We start from the raw sequence: 23,722 nt of genomic DNA on the forward strand, positions 1-23,722 counted from the left end.
TATATAGGGAAGCTCTGAACTGGAGCAACTCAAAAGTGCTGGAATTCCTGTTGACAGAATGGATCATTAAAAGTTTCTCTTTGAATTAAGGAGTCACACAGCTCCATAACAGATACTTGTAACTGATTTATGCTCAGGGGATCTGCAGCCTGGGACCTGTTCACCAGTAGCATATGTTTACTATAAAGTTTGCAAAGTTTTTTCCTCAGAGAAGCCTTTTATCCCAGATTCATCCTAAAAATCTGGAACCATGCTTCCTTCATCCTGTTAAGTCCTCATTTAATGTCTCCTGCTACATGACCAAAAGCAGAGGGAAGAAAGTTTCACAGTAGTGAGAGAATATAATATAATCAAGTGAAAATAAGCTATGGTAATTTACTGGGAATATCTAGACAGAATTATAACCCAGAAACCAGATGTACCATCTTTTGCTTTCAGTGTTTTTCCCTGTCCTTCTACAACTAGACTAATTTTGCAGAGCTTTTCTATTTTGTGCACATTCAGGTCCCTCTGTGAATTCATGACAAATCCTTTAAGAAGAAGAAGGAACACCTAGATGATACTTGTCCATTCACTACACCTTTCAGAAAACAAACATGCTGTCTTAGCAAAATATAGATACAAATATACATTAAAACTCCACACAGAGCATTTTTGGCTGGCAGCTCCATAATGGGCAGGTACACAGGGCCTCTGGGTTCACTGCTTGTCCTTGTCGCAGAAACAACACCGTCAGGAAAAATTTCCTGATGGGGAAATTTTTCTGATGCACCTCAGCTGGGAGGTGCAGCTGGTGGCAGGAGTGTGGGCACTGGGTGGCCTTTTGGTCTGTTCTCTTACGTGAGTAAGCACGTCTGTAGCACATAAAGGCTTTAGGTTACCTGCTGTGGCCTCACCGGCTTTTGGCTTGCTGTCTCTCTTCTTCTGAGAAAAAATAATGTAGTGCTATTATGCCAATAGCAAGTTGTTTGCCAAATCCTCTGATCTGTTTTAGCCCAATGCCACATTCAGCTTGACATTGTATACTTTTCTATTCTTCTAGCTTGGACATTCACGTGGTATCTCTTCTGAATGGCACTGATACCTCCTTCGTTTTAGGAGTTCCCATTACACAAACGCTAATATATGTGAACTTTTCCAGGAGGATTCCTGAAAAAAATCTTTTCCCTTCTTTTTTAAAAGGTGATACGCATCTACACAAAGCATTCCTGCTCTACTTAAGCAGTCTGCTTGATATCTGCCAATATTTACCCTTTTATGTGTTCCATCAAAAGCACATCCTCACTTGAAAGTTGTCACTCTCTTTGAAGCTAGTGATTTTGTTAACATTTTCACTTCTACCAGCTATTGGATACTGGAGACTGTTAAGTGTCATCTCCAGTCATATCTTGAAACAGGTCCTGTACACATTTCAGGATAAAAGTTGCTTTTCCCTTTTGGGGGTTCCCTAACTAGTCCTAACACCAACTTCTCATGAACTTTAAAAGCGTTTATGTATTTTTTTCATATTTCCCACAAAGCTGTTTGTTTGCTTGTTTTTTCCTTTCATTCAATGAAACAAACTAGTAACAGCGTATTAGAAAAGAATGAAGTCTTAGAAAAATAATCTGATTTTCAAACAAAGAGTCAGTTAAATTTGATAGGATTTTCATTTGCATGTTCCAGATTTTTAGCAGATTTGTGCAAGGTGAGAGATGGTTGTTTAATACCCATTAAACTAGATTTTTCAAATTTACTAGAAAATTCCATACTAACATAAATATCCTGTAAAAAGACCAGGAAATTATATATTCAGAAAGACAGAAATTTTAAATAATGCATACCAATAATATTGAGTTGATTAAATCCTCAGTTACTAGAGATGTAAAACCTCTTTTTCAAGTATGCTTTTGAACATATTTGCATCTACACTGTGCCATACACAGTTAATTTAAACTTCTTCTAGGCAGCTGATTTTTTCTATTAAATTGAATGTATTCAATACATATAAATTTAGGTACACTCTTAGAGGAAGTCATATACTGCCTATCTACTGTGCAGACCTGCTTAAATGTATTCATAAAAAATCCTGAAAATATTTTATTCCTTGCAGCTCACATGTTCCCCCAATTTGATAATTACAGTAATACCAATAACCATAACCAGATTTCATTGCACTAATAAAAAATGTCGGCTATGAGAAAAGTGATTATTAAAATAAGAAAGGGACAATTCAGTATTTTTTCTGTATGAGTCTACTAAGAACCTGAGTTTGAAACAAATTCAGTTCAGAAAATGAGAAGCACATTGAATATGCAGATAACAAACTTTACTGCTAATGCATTTTTCTCCCCAGATGATCTAACCTTCATCTATACTGGGTCTTCCCATATTCCTGAGACGCTAGAAGAACAGACTGGTTACAGTGCCCTGAGGTACATTTATGAGCTCTCTGGAAGTTCAATCATTCAATCATCTTTTGAAGGAGGTTGCCTTAAAGAAAGTGCAGGATATTAAAAATAAATAAATAAATAAAAAACATAAGGCTGCTCCCTCTTTTTCCTAGTAGAACATGCTCATGTGAAGTAAAATAAAATATATTTATCACATTATTTTCTACCCGAGATGTTCCCACAGTCACGAGAAGTCTATATTTCATCTTTGGCTGAACTACAGATCTACAAATTGGGTCACAAGAAATACCATAATGAAAAATCAGGTTTTTTTTAAACACATAAAAAATAGTGGTTAACTGATTAGATTGGAAAAATACCAAAATAAAGCGTGCACTATAGAATTAGCTCTGCTTTTATGCGTATATTTTATAATAATAGGTTGTGGACTTTCAGATAAGATTAGGGTGAATTGCTGCTGAGTCCAGCAATTAAAATAATCATGGCAATTTCACAACAGAGAGTTACAAATTATTGTTATTACGGTTGTAGTGCAGCTAAAGTATGTTCCCTCTAATCAGTATAAGGAATATGTTGCTTCAATGAGAGATTATATGAGTTCAAAAATATGCTTAGTAATTTAAATAATGGCTTATTCTGTAAAGTATACCTCAGTTTCTAAAATAATTTTCTTGTCCTCTCTGTGGGTGTCTAAGCCTCAAAGCTACTTGTTTTAATTCTCAGAACCCACTTAAAATGACAGCATTTGCTCTTCTCAGGGCTCTCACTGCCCTGCCTCAGTACTAACCAATGAGTCTAACTTAATTTGTAACCTGTGTAACACCAGGAAAATCACATTTGTGCAAGAGGTGGGGGACAGGCTGCGCGGCAGAAATGGGACTGATGGCTCACTACAGCCTGCAGGCCTTAGCTCTTTCAGGCTGCACACTTCAAATTTGACTCAGCCCCAGTTGCAAATACAAAGCAGCTAAAACGTGTGCATCAGTCATCCCAGATATTACTTTCCTGAAATCAAGAGCTGTGGCAGGGAACATGCATGAATCTTTATGATGCCTGAGAGCAGTGACTCTCAATCGTTTTAACCTAAGACCTCCCACAGCTCTTTAAAAAGATGCGGACACATACTGCATAGTTTCACCACAGAGCTTTTCATTTGCAATTAACTGAAACGAGACAGAACTTTCCATGTTCTCTTATTATTTTTATTTTCTCCTATCCAGTTGTTTGCCAGCTTGCGCTCATGGGAATGTCTGTGGCTTGAAGAAAACTGCAATAGTCCACCAAGCCACAGCCAATACCTAATGAAACAGTAATGATTCGCAAACTGTGGGCTAAGAAACATTGCCCTGTCTGCGTGTATGTGTCTCAAGAATACTTCTTCCAAATGGCAGTCTGTGGTCAGGATCTAAGTGCTAAGTCCTTCTGAAAAGATGGCTCCTCTGTCAGTCTAACTCTGATTTATTGTTTCCCGAGTGAGTCTGGATACAAACAGCCTCTTTCTTAATATCCTGCAGATCATCATTCAGACGAGTCATTTCAGCTAGAATCGGAGAGATTTCGTGCTGGGCCTTTGTTCAGCAGCAAAGAGATCACGTTACAGCAGCATGATACTGGATGAGCTGGCTGAAGTGTATTGTACTATATATATGTGCCAGCTGCAATATATCAGTGTTGATTTATGATAGACAGCATAAAGCCCACAGACCACTTACACACAAGGCTTGAATGCAGCGGGCCCTATTTCTGAATTCACTACTGCCTAACTTAGTGGTCTCCACATTTGGGTACCCCAATCAACACTCATCCAATGTGGAGGCCTACCTTAATCTGGGAGCATAGGACCCAACGGAGAAAAGCATTTAAGCATGTGCTTAACCTCTAGTTAATGTTTATAATTAATGACATGAACATGGCTTCAGCACATGCTTTAATGCTCCCCCTTCACTGGTGGCCTGATGAGGGGCTGAGAATCAGCCACACTTGGAAATCGCTCCTCAGTAAATCAAGGCATGTTAGGCTCCTCAGCACTTGACATGGTTAAGTGTATTGCTTGCATGGTCTGCCTGCTTAATGGTATCAAAATATGTCCCTGTTCAATTTCCGCATAAGTATTTTGAAAGAGACATAATAACACAAGCCTGAAATTAAAAAAAAAAAAAAAAAGAAAAGAAAAAAAAAGAAAAAAAAGAAGTACAGGTAGAGGTCCGGGTATATTGTTTGGCAGCAGTTTACACTCAACAAAGCGATATACACATTCCTAGTGCTAAACGATGATGGATAAGAAATCAAAGGTTCTTAAGGTTCTTTTTAAAGATAATTTCTCCCTACAAACAAACAAATGAACAAACAACAACAACAAAAAAGCTGATTACCAAATCTTCAGTATGTGAAAAGTAAACTTGTAATGACCAGCTTGCTGTAATGACAGAACCTCCTTCACATCAAGCAAATGCACCCCCTGATTCTCCACTCACCTCTGCAAGCAACTTCAGTATAATGACTCCTCATTTGTTCACTGAATTTAAGAGCAGGACCATGCATATAAACCACGAAAATTTGCTTGCATTTTCCCTTTAATTCCCTACAAAACTTTTCTTTTGCTGATAAGAGTGCATCAGCTTGGACGCAACCAAGATCTCTTCATTAGGAATTTTCTCTCTGCTCTTCCAAGTCTCTTTGGGCAGAATTTCTTCTGTTAAACTTTTTGCTTTCATGTTGAATCACTCCCCTTAGTGAAGGATCAGTGAATACAGGGAGACAAGGAATAAAGTGGCGTAAGGTGTTTCCTTGGCAATGTGCATATCTTTGTCACCAGAACAAAATAAAATAGCACCAAATTACTCAAGAACAAAAGAAATTGAAAGGCTTTTGAAATCTGCAAGCCAGAAAAGGGAGCATTAATACAGTGCATGGACTGCTGCTCAGCATGACAGAGAATTAACACACCTTTTGAGTTAAGAGGCCAACCATAAGGATAATGAGATCTAGTTTAATCTAAGCTGACATGTTTTATGTATACAAATAAATGGAAGACCTGGCACAGGCCATATTAACACAGACTGAGCCTGTGCTGCCTTTGAAAGCCTGTTTTGCACAGCTAAGCAAACAGAGGAAGAAAAAAACAACAGTTGAATCACCTTTTGTAAAGGTGTTGCTGAATGCATAAAACAGATTTTTTTATTTCCTCTTGCTACACATCGAAAGATTAATAAATAATGAATATTTATGGGGGACAAGCTGTATTTTTTGTTAATGGACAGAAGGTGAGGAGAAAACATTAACTTTCTTGTTAATGTGAGGAAATGTGATATAATGCTGTACTTGGAATTCTTTAAAATTAACAGAAGGATAAACAAGCAGGACCTTATATCAAATATTATGAGCTAGTGTAACATAACAGAGAAATAAAACACACCTTATGGTGTATCTCCACGTCAACAGGAGCAGAACAAAGTTCATGTAAGCAGCACTATAGATGCTTTGTTTCTCAATCATAGTCTTTTGATATTACAAAGCAAATGATGGGATGTGCTTGGTTATTCCAAAGACTTGCCAATTCTAAACAGCCTTGAAACTTGCAGCATACTGCACATATGACAAACACTTTTCATTCTATTCATCCTCATAATACATAAAACTAAAGGGTAATAACAAGAGTAAAAAGATTACATATTCAAAAGGCTTTGTGAAATTTAAGCTTCTTTGTCCCATTTGGCACTTATCCATGACTGTAAGCAAGCTTAATCTGCTATTTTCTTTTTTTTTTTTTTTTTTTCTGAAACAGTTCATAGAAATCTAAGTCACATTAGCACTTTTCAAAATGTTACCACATGAAAGAAAAGAACAATTGTTGTCAGACATGGCTTTTCTGGGGAGAGAAAAAAAAAAAAAAAAAAAAAAAGATATTTTTGACTCTGTTTAAAAAATCACATTTCTGAAGGAGCTTTTCTTTAATGGAAGGCCAGTAAAAACATATTATTGCTAGCATATTGCACCCACTTATAAGTCCATGCAGATCATGGTCTATATCAAGATACCAAGTTTTGTAGAGGAATAATGCTTGGAAATGAGCAAAACATTTCTGATGTAAGAAAAAAAAAAAAGTTAGTTACTCCACCAAAAATAAAAAAATAAATAAATAAAATTTGTGAGATGGTGTTCTGACCTGACAGAAGGAGTTGATCTGATGAATAATCAAATATTCTTTTTAATCAGGCACTGATCATAGAAGAACCAAACTATCTAATTGTAAGCAATCTACAACTGTTCTCTGTCAAAACTTGCAGGATTATGAGCTTTAGCTACTGAGATACAAACAATTTGCTTTTTCTGGAGTACTGTGGAAGCAAGAATCTCTGAAAAGGAAAGTAGACAGATAAAAACAATGGATGACACCTCAAACCGCCACAGCCAGATTTGCTATAGCTGACTTGTTAGAGATAAGTCACATACTCACAAATATCTGTCTGACAACGTCTAATCTTGTTGATATTTGGCATACATTATGGAGGTTCCTTTCTTTGTTAAAGTAGTGAGAATGGGAAAGTGGTGGTTTTTTTGTTTGTTTGTTATTTTTTTTTGCTTAAATTGAGATACCATCCTTTAAAGATATCGCTTGATTTGTTTTACATGTAAGTTAGAACCTAAAAAATCAAGCTGTACTTTTGTAGAAAAGGTGATTTGGAACTCAAGTGCCAGGAGATTATAATTTTGCAGGATTAGATGCAAATGAAAAATTCACCTGAATTTATTCAACTGTCTAGTATAACTTCATCTCCTTTTAAAACATCATTTTTGCCCACAAGTGCAACCAGCTGGTCAAAGGAGTTGCTCCTCCTGCAAAGTACCTCTTAAATTTCAAGAATGCCCCAGATTACAGTTATTTTCATGAATGTATAAATATTTGAAATGACTCTAGCAAAGTTCATGTGTATGAAGAACATTCATGGAAACTACTGATGGGCTATTCTGCCTATCAATCCCTCTGTTAGGAATAAGATCATTTCCCCATCTCAAAAACAGTTTATGAGAATAAATCCACTGATGAATGAAAATCCAGTACTCACAAAGAATGGGATAAGACCAGAAGCTTTGTCTTCATCCAAAACTTTCTTTAGGGCTGAACCACAAACAGTAAATTTATCATCTGAAGAAACATTTTTAATCTTCACACCACCGATTAATGCAGCCCTTTCCACTGATGAATGAGCCTGCAAGGAAATGGGAAAGTTTTAAGACAGACACCTTTTATTGGAATGTAAGAAGTTCATTTGAATTTGAAAGAAAGAATCATTTATTTAAAGTAAAGCAACACTTGAGACCCTGGAACTGTTGCTGGTATGTAACATTTATTATTAAGGACTGTCTTTCTTTCATATAGATAGACACACAGACAGATGGGCGCACATATATATATATACACAGACTCATACACACACATACACAAATACACCACCAGAAATTCTGAAGTATTCTTAAAACTATTGCCATGGTCTCATTCAGACAAGAATTCAATTAACCTTAGTGAGAGCTTTAATTAACTTGCTTTCAATTAGGCAGAATTGATTATGAGCTTCAGGATTTGGCTTCAGATCAACCAAAAACTACGCAGATAATCATCCTGCCTGATAATAATTTAGTTGCTCGAGAGCATATTTTTATGGTATACAGCTTTACCAAACCATAAAAAGATATACGACATGATATAGTATAGGCTGAGATATTGTCTTGCATGACCCATTTGTTTTTGATTACCTACTAGATAAATTGCTGTTCAATCATTCGTTTATTTTTTTAGGTAACTAAGGATTATTCTCACTAATTTATTTTGCATATAATCCATTTTATTTCGATTCTCCTACAATAATATTTTTTTTTAGAACATAAAGAACAACTCATAAAAGAGAAATAAATTACTAAGAAATTTTTTAAAATGTGAAGCACAATACAATAATAATGTATCGATAATAAAAGGTATGTTTAGCCACAAAATATTCTTTTAAGGCATGGCTAAACCAAAAAATCAATCAAACAAACAAAACTACCTTATCTTTCACCTTCTGATATTTCATTAATCATCAATAATTTGAAAAATTCTTCATCTTGTCATGTCCTGAATGCTCTCATTCATAATGTCTCTGCTATCCTTGTTGATTCTTGCTAGTGCGTACAAGAGCACTTACTAATTCTGTTCTAATTAGCATGTAATCATGGAGAAGATTAACCCAAAACATAAGTTGAACAAGACTAGATGAAGATAAAGTTTCTGCCTTTCAACTTCAACATATCCATGGAACACATTTTAAGGGTAGATTTACTATTAACTTGCACCTCAATAGTGCCTCTTGTTAAACTACTTCGGTCAACTAATTAGGCACCAGCTTGAGAAAACTTGGAAGTCTAGACACATGGAGCCTGCCTTTGAAGTGGAACACAATGTGTTTACCATAGTAATACAATACTTCATTCAAGTATACAATGGAAAGAGGTATTTTATAACCAAATTGTACAAGGTAAGAATCGTAAATAAGTAAGCTATGGCAATACACTGAGGTTTTTAGCTAGTCAGAACCTGAGAATTGCTTCCTCAAGTCTTCAAAATTGTAACAAAGCTCTTTGATAACTATAGCCATTTACAATTTTAAGGTTAAAAACACCAAGATTCCTTTGGATTACTAATCTTTAGAGACCTGCTGCTGACCCAGTGCTCAGCAAAGTACTCAGGAATCTCCCACCATCCTCAAGGACAGCAAGGAACCAAGCAGGAGCTGGTGAAATGAGTGGGCAGCTGCTTGAGGCAGCCAAAGGAAATAAAACAAAACAAAAGTTGATGAAGATAATGGTCTGAGAAAATCTGAGAACATCAAATGACTACCCTTACTTCTGTCCTGGTCCCAAACATTTGGGTGAGCACTGCCAGGGGTAGCTGGATGCTCCTCCCAGCTCTGAGGTCTCACATTCAGCGGCTCTCACAATATGTGCCTCAGCCAGCACAGCCCCAGTGCTTCTCTCGGCTCCAAACCCTCAAGTAGTCACAGGGGAAAGCTTTGTTGCCAGTCCTGCTCTGTGCTCATTAATACAAAGCAGAACAATTTCAATGGGAAAGAGACTTTCCTGAAATCAATGGAAGCTAAAATGATCTCCTAAGATATGCGAGATCTGAGTTCAGCTTTCTGCACTGGCCCTCCCTACTGGTCAGGTCTTTGCCTCCTTCCTAAAGCAGTCTTGCACTGTTTCGCTCTGTTGGTGCATGGTTTTCTCTGCCACAGCATGGTTTAGGCTTACTTTCTTTTGTGGATTACTGCCTATGAGTCACGCAGGTCTGTTCTTAATGGAGAAGGACTGGCGAGCTCTGCAACAATCTGCTTTGAAAGATCAGCAATATCTTAAGGCAAATCCTTCAGTAAACATAAGATCCCCTGACCTTCAGCAGGCATGGAGGCCTGTCAGTTCTCATTTCAGGTCAGACATTTACATGGGGCAAAAAAATGAAAACAAGTAACAGGCTTTGTGCATTACGGGGTTAGAGTTTGAGCCCTGGAACTGGTGATCTGCAGAACACAGACCTTTGCACTCCAGACAAAAAAAAAAAAAAAAAAAAAAAAAAAAAATCCTTTGTGTCATTTGAAAACAGTTATCTTTCCTCATATATTCTTGTCCTGATGGCTCTCACCTTACAACTGTAGTCCCTTTTCTCACCAGCAAAGTGAAAATGCACTCTTTAATTGCTTTCCACTGCTTTATAACATACACTTAGTAGTAAAATGAGGCAAACCTAAAACCCAGTCATTTTATTTCATATAATCAGATATTACTTTGAATTAAACATCAAGTGCTAAGAATTTTCCTTCTATCTCATTGACATTTAGATAAGAAAATGTCACAGCTATTGAGAGAAGCAACACTGCTTGGCCCTTCAGTAGGATTAGAGTTTTAGAAAGGTAGGAGCAGCAGAACTCATAAGACTAAAATTTGCTTTCATTAGTAGTAAAAGCCTCTCACAGCCCTGGCCTGCTGAGAATTTAGCTTAATTCAGTCTGATAAATAGCACTTACAGAAATCAAGGATTACATATTCTGTTTTCTTAGAAGATTTCTCAGCTGGATTGATGCATGGAGATTTTGGGCTTCTTCAAGTACTATGAAAAATTTGCTTTATATTCATGCAGTTGGCTTGTCTGTGTGCATGCACCTGCACTCGTGCATGCATATGGGGGAGGATGTATGTTTGTGTGTTTTCAAGTATTCACATAAGAGGAAAATAATGTGCGCACACATGGACACACAAGCCTAGATGTGAGAAAAGTTTGTCTAGACTTACTCCACAACTGAAATTAACACCTTACTCAAATATCTTTATTTACTTCAAATGATATTTTTTTTCAGAGATGCAATACTTATGTGACACTGATTTCCAGATAGTTACTATTTGTATTATGGTAGCACACATACATTCCAGCCTGCTTATGCTGTACTATAAGATTTAAACATGCAAAACCAATTAGTCCCCTATCCAAAGAGACTGTACATTAATTCATTTGACTATTGAGATGGCTGAAGTTTTAAGTATAGACATTACGTTTCCAGGTCCATGTTTTTGAGAGGTACTCACCTGATCAGAAGCATAGGCCACTAGCCTGCCCATAATCTCTGCCTCTGTTAGCTCAGGGTTTTCTGACTGCACCCGCCTAATAGTTTTTGTTCTTGCAGCAAGCAGCGAAATCAGGGTGGCCTCGCTTGCACTTCCCTGTGGAACAAGTTGAAGGAAAATTCAAAAGGAAGACATTCCAAAATAAAAGTACCATTTTCTTTTGTATGAATTTGTGAAGTTGGTAACAGAAACTGCATATGAGAAATTGCGGAATTTCATGCTTCCTAAGAGTACGCATGACAGCAAGGGAGGAAACTGTTTGACTTTTGTCTCTTCTTCCCTGATGCCTCTTTTTGTCTGCTCTCTGTAATTTCTATGCATGTTCAGTTTAGGCACCAACCTTGCAATCAGTGCTAGAAGGCTGGACTCACAGGCTTAAAGGCATGTAAAAAGACTCTCAAGAATCAGACATTGATCATCTATTGACCAGTAGCAATGGCAGAGTAACTGTTTATTTCTGCTACTCTTGATCTCCACACATAAAACTTCAATTAGAATCTGACTGACAACATTTATTTCTGTCAGGCAATGTGCGTAGCTTATATGATATTTAGAGCTACCCTGGGAAAGTCAATTGCTGTGGTCAAAAGAGAAAAAGCACAGAAAAAGCAAAAAAGCTGTGATTCAATATAGCTGACTGTTTTTCCAAGTGTTAGTTATATACTTTCCCTTCATCAAAAACAGATTAAAGGAACAGTCACCCAGTATTTCTGAATTGCACTGTGACTAACAAAATATAAAGAATTTAAATTTGTATTGGATACTCTGTGGCAATAAAAATGGGGAATTTTTTATTAACTGTTATGCAAATTTCATGGGAGAATACAAGTTTCCACGAGTTATTTTGTCTATTTTTCTCTAGAACAGGCAGATGAAACGTGCTTTAAACTGCTCTTTTAAGCTACAAGAAACATTTTGTAAGCACATGTTCATAAATGTCAATGCTTTTGGGTGTCCATATGCAAGAGAGAGTTTTTAGGTACTTTCAAAGTTGAGCAATTGTCACGTCAGCCTTCCTCTGCCAAGCACGTACCCCTGCAATGAAAACAGTTGCTTCTTTTAATGTCTCATAAATATCCCCAGTCAACAAGCTGGTTTTGAAGTGATGTTTCTTATTCTGTACCAAAATTCTACCCTCCCTGTACTGAAGACCTGTGTATACACACTAATTACAAAAAAATGATTAATTATTTAGGAAGTCTTATTTCTTCCCTGAGGATGGGCCTGATTCTAGATTTCATACAAGAAAATGATCCCAGTGAACTTAGACTTTCTCCTAATTAACACTGAAGTTAGCTGAGCTATTCATGAGAGACAGAGCTGCCTTTTACACATCAACATCTCAACATTGAGTAAGCCCTCAATCCAACTGTAATTGAATGGAGTAAACAGGAAAAATGACAGCCCTTAGACATTTATTAAATGCATTGCCATGCTACCTTACAAATGAAGAACTTTCAAAACCTGATTTTATCTTACTTAAGCCATCTAAAAAGCTAGATATCTCAGATAGCCTAATTGTTAAGCGTGCCCTAGTACAGAGACAGAGATAAGGTTTATCCAGAAAGCAATAACTCTAATTTAGACAAAATCCTGGCATTAGGTGACTAGTCCTCTAAAGGTGCCTTGTGTGTTCAGTGTTTAGCTGACAAAGTGAGGGATGAATCTCACATAGTGTAAGCTTCCTGATGAGAAATTTCTCTCATCAGATCTTTGTTACCAAAACTGTTTCTGCCATGCTCAGCACACCATTAGATAAGAAACAGCTGTGAGCTAGATTATGACAACTCGGGTCCTTGGTGGCCAGTTTTCTGAAGATCAAGGTATCAAGGAGGTATGAAGAATATTTTAGTCAAGAATGCCATCTGTTTGCTGACAAGCTGTTTGGTTTTTGTTTGTTTGCTTGTTTTGGTATGTGCACATTTTGGTTTGTTTTCTCGCAAGCTGTAAATAACCTCCTAAAGAACCCTGCATTACCAGAAGACCATCATAATGGGCCTGTCTAATCAGAGTATACTGCCCAAAATACCCTTTCCAGTGATTCAGTAGATGAGAATACTTCTCATTTTTGCAAACTGCTGCAACTTCTTGTGGTGTTTATACAGTTTTTCAGGAAAGTTGTATGTCTGCATGAGGTTGAGCAACATGAAACCTGTGTGCACATTTTAGCCTAATTCCATCTTGTACCAGACAAGTCACGCAGAGCAACCTTTCTAAACCTAAGTTATTCACAGTAAAGGTCACTCTAGCACCCCTGCATTCAATATATGTGAAAAAAATACTGTTACTGTTATTTTAATACATATTTAAGGGGACACTTGAAAATCTTTCAAGTATATGCATAGAAAATGGCTTTATATATTTTTTCTTTGTTTTTGGAAATGTAAAGGCCTTGTAAAACTGTTAGTGTCTTTCCAAGACATATAGGGAATATATATGTTTAAGAAATGCGAACAGATATATCCATGAAAATGGCTGTAGGAAATTCAAAAGGTGAAGGCATTAATTTGAGACCTGGAAATTTAAGCCTCCACCATTCTGCAGACTGCCTGGCTGAGTGGGCTCAAGCAGTCTCATTCTTCTGAGGAGTGCCACAAGATGTTCTGGCATCCTGGCTGTTGTTCAGCCAGGCTGGTGCCTAATCAGCAAATGCAACAGTTCTTGTATGAATTTCATTACATGGAAGCAAGGCTGAACAGGAAAGGGCCTGCTGTGCAGCTGAATCTTGCCTCCATATAGCAAAGCTGGAATATAACCTAAAGGCACCTGGAAATGCATTTGGGTGTCTCTTGATAGATGCATGCCTCTTTACTCTGCCTCAGTTTCCATTAGTCACCTGTTTTGAATAACAGTGTTTGCAAAACCTGGTTTGTAAGGTCATTTTATTCATTTGGCACCATTCTTTCACTAAATAATTTTGAGGAAAAAATCCCATGGTTCTTGAAGTCCTCGGCTTACTGACAAGAAAGATAAATCGGGAGCGTTTCTTGCCAGACCAAAGATAGGCTGAGTCTAATTTTGTTTCACTCTTAAAATACTTTTTCTTTGCAGTTTAAAGAAAACTCTTTAAAATTCAAAGTATGTACACTTTTCAGCAGTTTATCTACAGTGAACAGCAGGATATGTGTGCTATGTTCAGACAAGCTTCAGGAAGAAAGTTGCTTTCTCATTTTTAAAAGCTGTTTTTGTCTCCTCTTGAATGCTGTATTCTGCATTAAGTGAAGGATGATGATACCTTTCCTTTTACCGCAAGCAAACAAAGGTTGCCATGGCAAGCAGGCTCAAGAGGCGGAAAAAATATCAGTAAGAGCTGATGTTCATGTCCACCAGAGCTCTGAACTGAAATTTTCTTTCATCTTCTGCCATTTTCAAGTGTCATCGTGCTCACAACAAAGTGCTTCATATTGACATAGACTTTCAGATGTAATTAAGAGCTAATTTTCACAGGCTCCATTTTACCCAATACTACAATAATTACTTGGTATTTACCAAGGGAGTGACTGGCACTTTCACACGCTCATGTTGCTCTTGCCTCATGCTTTCTTATTTATATCATTATTGTTTCAAGAGCAAGACAAGAAGATATGCAGCACAAATGACTTCATCAGAAGCAGGAACACAGAGCACACTTTCGATTCTTGAAACTGACTGGTATCTGATGAAAATTATGGGCAATCCAGCACTGTCAGCCTGGAAGGACAGTATTTCCTCCTGATAATCATCAGGCATAATTGCTTGCTTTCACTGGTACAAAATAAATAACAGAGATGCATGACGAAAGCTGGTTTTCTTGAACATAGCCCCCTCCCTTGTAACTGTAATGAAAAAGGTCCTAGCGGTGGAAGCACGATGAGTAAAGAGTTACTCTGCAGACACATTGGTGTAGGTGCAGGTCTGCCTTGGAGAATTACAGCAGTTGAGTTAAATTCATGCTTGCCTGGAAAGGTGTTAGGCAGAATTGATTGGAATATGCTGTAGGCAGTTGCAGCTGAGATCAAAGAAAGAAGCCCCCACTTTTAGCATAAAGTTCAGATGTATTTTAGAAGCCTATCTCGGGATAAAACAGATTGTGCCCTCATCTCCAATCACAAGACTTCAGAGATTATCAAAGGAGTACAGAAAAACTATTTAAAATTCAGCCCTTGCCACAGAAAATATCTATTTTAATTAGATGAATAGAGTGACCAAAGTCTGTGCATTTGTAGAAACATCATGCACTAGAAGAACAAGCCATAGCAGACAAATACAATAGTTTTACTATACATCCAAGTTTGTCCACTGAGAATATATTCATTATTGTACAAATACTCTGTTCAGACATTGTAGGCTTTCATTAAGCAGTCAGCTTTCCAAAATTTGTTTTATTTTTTAACATAATACAATTTTCGGGCTACAATGCAGTATCTAATGACAGAACCTTTTAGGCTCAAATTTTAAGCATCTTCATTTTATTCTAACTTTCTAATATTTCACTTTATTATATAAGGAAAACTTCTTAAAATCATATGAACTTATTTGAAAAAGATAAATAGATTTTTTTTTTTAGTAAGTTATTTCTAAATATAGTAGGTTCTCTGCTATATTCTTCTCCATTGCTTAATCTCTGACACTTTTCTCAAAAAAGAAAGGCTGTTTTGGAACCTGAGTGAAGCAAATACTTAAATGTGTTTAACTTGAACTTGATGGAAGACTTTGTAACTCCTTTTCATGGTGGTCTTTGCATAATCCTCAGGTATATTTATAGTTGTGAAGGGTTTTGTTGTTGTTGCTTATTATTATAATTATTTTCAAACATTAAACATTACTGCACATTGCTACTAACCTTCCCAGTGTTCACTTCACCTTATAAACAAATTAAAGTTCAATCTTCCATGATTTTTCAACATCGTTATTTGAATTTTAAGCACATATTGTGCTGTTAGATTGAGCCACTATCAATTTTTCGTGGAGAAGAGAATCTGAGAGCTTTGTTTTGTTCATTACTTTCATGAATGTTCCTACTCACCTATCATCATTCTCACAGTGTATCAGCCTTTCAGAAAACTTGAAAGGAAGCCAGGTGGCAGAAAAAAATAATCTTTAATTTATTAGTGTTTTGGTATGAAGGTTTTACAAAATTGTAAGGACCACATACGTGACGTTCTTTTTTCATGTCTGCTCTTACCTGAATGACTCCTCCACCTTGTCCATCTTTCCCAGCTAAAAACTCTTCAGGCAAATTAATCATTTTCCCTAGCCAATCCAGCATGACAGTCTCCAGCTCTGTGCATGCTGGACTTGCAGCCTGCATTGAAATACAGAACAGAGGGAATAACCTCATCAGGGCATGAAGAGAAATAGAATCCACCAGAGCAAGTCCCTCTCCTTCTCCCTCTGTCTTTAGACTATAGAGAAAACTCCATCAACTAAATTAGAGACCTGAAGCCCACTTTGTGCTTCGTGTTCCTAATACTTATTTAGGAATGTCAGACTGGACCTCACATAGAACCGTGACTGACAAATGTCAAAGCTAGGATTTACATCTTAACTGTTGGATTTTTTTCCCCCCACATCCAGTACCAACCCTTTCTGAGAAGAGCCCATCTGATATGAATGCTTTTTTTTTTAAACATAGTTTACCATTCATCCCGAAGACACATTAAATAACACCACCAAGTGACAGGCAACAGAGTCATACTGTTTAATGAGTTACTGGTAAGCTTGTACTGCTACTACTAATTCTAAGTGCTGTTGATTTTTCAGGAATAAGAGGAGAATATCCTTTTACTACTGGAATCATTCAGAGCATCTAAGTGAAAACAATTAGTCAAGGAAACTTACCAATAAAACTAGTCTTGTGATTTCACTGCTATTAATCAATGATTTCATTGAATATAGTTACTGAAATGCTTAAAATCATAATATCCTGATAAACTTACCCAAGAGAAGCCCACACATCCTATTCCACCACATAACATGTCTGCAAGAAGAGCTGGGAAGGAGCTGGCTGCAGGGAAATAGGCAAAGAAGTATGGACTGTGCCAGTGAGTCACCTGTAATAAGGGAAAAATAGTTGTTTTTAAATAATGCAGAGAGGATAAACAAATTATCACAAAATCAGAAACAGGATTGGAGGCTGGGACCAGTCATCAGTTTCCTACTACCTGGCTGTAACACAGTATCACATTTTTTAGAAAAGCTTAACTTTTTTTTTTTTTTTTTGCTTGTTTGTTTTGTTTTGATCTCCCTTTTACTCAAATTAGAAAGAAAATATTCAATTGAACTTACTTCTTGTCCCCACCTCCCAACAATCCCCAAATTAGAGCTCTCCACTTTTCTGCCTAAAAGATACAGACTGCATGAGCAATGGCAGTGTGGATTTCTGTGCAGGGTGATGTTCTTAATCCTCTGTTTTTAGGGACCCTCGAGAGTATTTTGTTCTTCAATTTCTGTGACACGACAGACTTAGCAAGGGTGTTTTTAGTGTAGCAGAGATCCATAGAACTCTTCTTGCCCACGCTGTGGTGTTATTTGATAAAATTCACAGAGCAAATCTAGCTAAATAGACCCTCCTTCCAAAATGAAAGAATCCATTCCAGTATCCAATACTTTCTGCAGAAAAATATGCTATCATCTTCTGATAACCGATTATGATTTATGTACAATGCCAACTTGTACATATCAATGTAAGAACACCACAATAACTGCACAAAATCTAGTGAATTGCTTTGCAACAACCGTATTAAGAATTACTTTGTGTAACATCTAAGCAATTTTTAAGAATTTGTGAGATACTTGATAGTGCTCCACCACTCCAACCTAATAAAATTTGAAAAGAGGAAATGCACTGCCACGCTGCTATGCTCAGTGGAAATAACATGATACAATATGTTTGATGAAAACAGCTTTCATATTCAAGATAAAAGGCAAATTTAAGAAAATGTGCTTCTAGAGAACTAGATGGATTATAAGCAAGAATTCAGTAGAATATATGAAAGTTTTTCCTTGGCTAGAAATCCAGAGACTGCTGGGTTTTTGAAGGTAGCTTCATTTTCCACTATTTTCTTGTTTTGTTTTTTATGTTTGCTTTTGTTTAGTACTGGAGTTCTTCTGTTACAGCTGAAGGATAGCTAAGACCATGCATTCTCTCCTGCTTTGAGCTTGGTGTTTTCCTTACTGTTTTGCTCCACATTCCCACCTCTGACAAATTTTATCTTTCAAACTCCCCTCTCTCCCACTCTGTGATAAGGTTTCTAAGGTTTCATAGTGAACATAGTTAGCTTTAAGGAGCTAACTCAGGGATAGCTGCACTGCACTGTTCTGTGGGCTGAAATACCCCATACATATACATTTATATATATATAATGAAATACTTATATATATTTATATAGAATAGATATATATAATTCATTTATATATATATAAAAATGAATTTTCATATATATAATGAACCAGATATGACTTTATCTGCTGCAGTATAGCATACATAATATTTCAGATGTCTCTACCCTTTCATATGAAACAGGCCCCTACCCACTACCATTTTCCATTACCTAAATTAGCAATGTACATGCTATATATTTGATTTCACTCATCCAAACCTTTTCAAATCACGTATCCAAAGACAAGCCAATCTGAATATTTTTGACTATCTTATATACATGTCTTATATACAGCCAGGATCTTTGCTGTAATGAAGGTTTAGAGGACTTGTGGCAGACACCTTCTTTCAAAAAGCAGAAAAAAAAATGGTGTGGGACTTGATTATTAACAGCAAAACAAAAAACAGATTAAAAATACCCAATATACAGCAGCTCCTGATAGGACCCACATGCACAGACTTTCACTGACATCCATAACAAGCTAGGGCTGCCACTGTTTATCTCCCCAGCCATAATCCTCTGTGATCTGTAAGACTTGTAACATTCATCTTGGGTTAATCAAGTTAAACTGCCTACTTGCTGGGAGCCATTTGTTTGATGAAACACAGCAGATTCCAGTTGCACCACTCACATAAAGTGAAAAAGTCAAAAGCCCTACAGCAAGTGCAGCTGTGGTTCTTCCTCTCCTTCTGCCTCCCCTCCCCCCTTCACGTGAATCAGCTGTAAAATTCATTTCTTTGGCCATGTTGGAAGAGACACAATAAAATATTGCAAATAGTGTGACATAATTGATGCTTGTTTGTTCATCCCTCTGCTGATAAACACTGATACATAAGTGGGCTCAGAATTACCACTATGATGCTTGTCAGACACATTTTATTTCCTAGATCTCATCTAAGGATGTCTTTTTCTCTGTGGCCTGCTTAGTCTGAGCAAGATAGTTCCCTTACCACATAGAAGGGGTAGATGCTTCAGCTGAAAGTTCATAGAATAATGGCTCTAGAGGGGGGAAAATTAGTGTCTTTGGTATCACTTGCAGTCAAAACTAAACTTGACCATTTTTGGCTCTAAAAAAGGAGGAGATATATTTCCAGAGAACAAAGCAAGTCTCAGAGAGAAATGTGCTCTCACTGATATCTTTGCATCCAGATCCCTTCCACCTTGGCTTCCTGCTGTGGAGATCAGAGGCCAGCAGTTGTTCCCTCAGTCCATGTGTTGGTATAAGAAACTTTGCACCGTTATGGCCATTAGTATTTAGTGGACTGCTCTTTCAAGGTCTACATCCAATTTCACAAGAAGTCTTAATAAAGAATTATACCTCTCAAGAATACTTATTCTCTTATTGGGTAAAGACAGCAATGGACACATCATTATTTCTTTTCGCAACTGATTGATCCTTGGTCATCTGAAGGAATACCATGTTCACTTTTTCAGCCATCAAACAGTAGCAAATATCTGAACACAGCAGAGGTGTCAACATGAAACAAGAATCACTTGTGGGACTGATATCTTATGAGCAATGTGAGGTTTTACAACCTCTGTCATATTACTTATTCTCTTTGAAGATGCCCCATTCCTCATTTATAAACTGGAAATACGACATTCCTGAGTAAAACATTAGAAGAGCACTACAGCTAAAAACACTAGGTATACTTACAGTTGCTAATGTTGTCAAGAGAAGTATGGGAAGAAGATGAAGGGAAAATATAATGGGGGTAGACTGTCCCTATAGCCAATTTCAGAAGTCCCTGAAATCAATTACAAATAGTTTTAAAGGTGTCTAAAACAAATGTTAACAATTCTTCCTATCCTACGTTCTTCTTATACTCCCTGCCTCCATGTGTTTTTACAGTTCCATCATTTTCACACATCATTTTTTGTCTGGTTCTGGGATCTCCAGTACAAGAAAGACATGAACATACTGAATTGAGACCAGTGAAGGGACGTGAAGATGATTCATGGACTGTAGCATCACTCTTATGACAAGGAGCTGAGAGAGCTGTGATTATTCGGCTTGGAGAAAACTCGGCAGGGATTGTGTCAAGGTGTATAAATGCATCATGGGAGGGTAAAAAAGATGAAGTCACATTTTTCTCAGTGGTATCCAGTGACAAGACAAAAGGAAATGTGTACAAATTGAAACACAGGAAATTCCATTTAAACGTGTTTTTTTTTTGTTGTTGTTTTTTTTTTTTTTTTTACTGTGAGGGTGCTCAAACTTTGGAACAGGACAATGGAGTGGTTGAGAAGGCTTCATCCCTGGAGATATTCAACACTCCGTTGGTCATGGTTCTGTCTAACTGACCTTGTGTTGGGCAAGGGTGTAGACTAAATGATCTCCCATCCTCAGCTATCCTATGACTCTGTGATTCTGTGCTCATGTGAGACGTCAGCACTTAAAATAAAAAACTCAGGCAGAATCAGAGTTACCAAACTGTGATTTATGTACTCATGCTCATGGTATGAGAAATACTAACATTTCATACCAGCGTAAAGTTTTGGATAGAACTTTTTTTTCTTCAGAATGTATCACTTTTACTAAGTCAATTTATTTGCTATTTGTTTGCAAAAACAATTTAGGTAAGAGGGAACATGACATGTTGATGACATAATTGGAATTCAATGCCTCAATTTCTATTCTCAAATGATTCATCTCTTATTTTTTAATTTGGTATTATTTTATTGAATGTTCTCAAGTTATTGTGATAGGTTCAAAGCAAAGTATTTTCTGTTCTACTTCACAAAAAAAGAATGGTTAGTATTTTCCTCTAGTGAAAAATAAAAAAGGCTTTCAAAACTAAACATATTTCAGGATCTAACTACCTTATTATCATTTAGCATGAACATTTGGTATAAACTGTCTTTAAAATGTATTTACATATGTTGGCCATAATTCTCTTATCGAATCTGCACTGATTTAATTCTGTTGGATTTAAGATTTCCTCCACAAATCTTTGAGAAGAGTGGAGCGATTTCCATTGACTTTAGTGGAGCTTTTGCCTGTGAAAGGACAGCAGGGTTGGCTCCAAGAGAAACAAGATAAAAACATATCAAATATCAAATATTTACATTGGTCAATGAAAAGGAATTGGTATTACAGTACACTGACTAAACACATTTGCAGAGCAATGATTCCATGTTTAGTCACATAGCAATCGTATCAGCTATCTACATCCAGAGAAGCAATCCAAAATGGTTATTGCAGGGATCCAAAGGAGGGATTCTTTATTAGCATCTATTAATCATCCACCTATCTTCAAGCTACCTAGAGTCCTTAGGAGACAAGCATATATTTAAAATAAAAAAGGTATACCATGAGTGGAAAAACAAGAAGAAAAATTCAGAATTGAACAAATGCCAGATGCTTTGTTTTGCATTGTCTGTTCATCACTGATCTATCCGAAGACTAATATTTAGGTAGTGACCATCTGCCTTAAAGTGTACTAGAAGAAGTCAACATTTAGGAGAGTAAGTCAACATAAAAAGTACTGGGGAGAATCCTTTCTAGTCAACTCTAATAAAAAGAAGTCTCATGAGACAATTTTAACATTTAAAGATCAGCTTGAAAGAACACTTTATGAACAGCAGACAAATAAAAATCCCATTTTATAAAATGTTTGATATGCTTTGCAAGTAGCAAATATATAACGTGAAATTGAAAGTTAGAAAGCTCTGCCTTAACTGATTCAAGAGAGGAAAGGGGATTATTTCCAAAAGCAAGCCTCACATCAAACAAAAGAATGATTGGATTATTTCTAGCAAGAACATTAGTCGTGTAGTGTTAGAACACATTTAACCATGGGCATACAGCAGACTTCTCCCTTTTAAAAGCTAATCAATGTGGGTGCTTCCGTTTGGAAAGTCTGTCTGCACAGCCTTCATCCACACATTCCTTAAAGTCTTTGAATACCTAGATGCAGTATTGAATATTGCATTACAGACACATTTTCCTTACCCCTGGCATAATGATCTTCTCAATGTCTTTAAAGACATCCTCAAAGCTTTCAGGGTCCTGGGGTGCACAGTCCGGAATGAGGGGCCTCAGATATCCTGGTTCCACATCTGGGAAGACCTGTCTTTTATCTATCTTCTCCAGGTAATCTGCAACATAGTCCACCATCTCCTTCCCTCTCTTGCGGAACTCTGCAGCATCCATGGGTATCAGAGCTTAGGACTTACCAGAAAAGAAAACCTAAAAAGAAAGAAAAATCACTTTTGAAAGAAAATATCACTAGTTTCAGAACTGTTATTCAGGTAATTTATAGGATGACTCTCATGGCCTTTTGGAAAAACTAGACCAAACGCTTTTATTTTTAATTTCTGCATATTACGCCAATACCCATGCAATGTCGCATTCTGTTTTCCATTTATTCTGGAGTGCATTTCTGTTGCACTCCAGCTTTAGCTGGATATTGCACAGAAGTAAACCAGGCTGCTACAGCTTTGACGTCTACATCATGAAGTAGATTAGATTAACACAGGTAGGCCTTATCTTTATCTCAGAAGAGCAGTAGAGGCACACTGATGAAGATTCATCAATCACAGATTTAATCCCTTCTGCTGCTGGTCGACACAAGAACGTGTCACTGTTCACACATAATAATCAGCTCCCTCTTGCCTTATAAAGAAGAGTTTTAAGGAAATAGCATGCTACATGTTTCTATTGTTATCTATAATAACAAACTATAACAACCACAGTTATCGCAGTAATCCACTGTGCTGCCCTGTCATCGTATCTACTTCTTGCCTCTTGTCTTGCTTCAAGATTTAGCTTCTTTGCTCTTTCACTATAAATGCATATGCTATACCATTTACAACAAAACCTTACTTCTTGTTGAGGTTCAATCAGAATTCACTTAGAGTTGAATCAGAATTCACTTAGAGTTGATCTGTACTGTATTTTGCAGAAGGAAGAAGCTCTGCCTGGGGCTGTCCCTATTTCCCAGACGCTGGGCTGCAGCACCAGTTATACTTTGCACCAGGCAGAAAGGGGTGAGTGCTCCCAAGGGGATGTATCGGTAGGGTGACTGAGCTGGAGTTTGCCTACAAAGTGCTGTGCAGGCATAAACTTATATTGCCAGGGTGCCTGCTCCTGCTGTCCTGGCCCCCAACAACTTTTGTGTTCAGCCAATACAAAGCTGAGATCACAGTTCCTAAAAAGCTCCCAAGTGTCTTTATATGCACAGAGTGAGTGAATAATCCTGTTCCTTGGGATCCAGAAAGAAAATTGGTGAAAGAAACAAGGATACTCACTGCTGGCATAAATAATTATTATGCCTAGTTCACATACCTTCGGATCTTCACTTTGTAAGGAAATAA

At 37.0% G+C, this 23,722-nt stretch overlaps 1 protein-coding gene across 4 annotated transcripts in view; it reads right to left on the reverse strand.

Moving 5' to 3' along the window:
• Positions 1 to 23,722, reverse strand: part of DDC (dopa decarboxylase) — a 72,364-nt gene that overhangs the window by 26,723 nt on the left and 21,919 nt on the right. For 3 of the 4 annotated variants that reach the window (XM_068671089.1, XM_068671087.1, XM_068671088.1), the window contains 5 exons: positions 22,359 to 22,595; positions 16,961 to 17,074; positions 16,207 to 16,326; positions 11,004 to 11,138; positions 7,460 to 7,603 (listed from right to left, as the gene is read on the reverse strand). In XM_068671089.1, coding sequence (XP_068527190.1) covers positions 7,460 to 7,603; positions 11,004 to 11,138; positions 16,207 to 16,326; positions 16,961 to 17,074; positions 22,359 to 22,559 — 714 coding nt within the window. In that variant the 5' untranslated portion in view covers positions 22,560 to 22,595. Of the gene's footprint in view, positions 1 to 7,459; positions 7,604 to 11,003; positions 11,139 to 16,206; positions 16,327 to 16,960; positions 17,075 to 18,821; positions 18,909 to 22,358; positions 22,596 to 23,722 lie in introns of those variants that run through there. The other variant, XM_068671091.1, reaches the window with a different exon arrangement.

Source organism: Anas acuta, chromosome 2 (genome assembly GCF_963932015.1).
Source record: "Anas acuta chromosome 2, bAnaAcu1.1, whole genome shotgun sequence".
NCBI classification, from domain to species: Eukaryota; Metazoa; Chordata; class Aves; order Anseriformes; family Anatidae; genus Anas; species Anas acuta.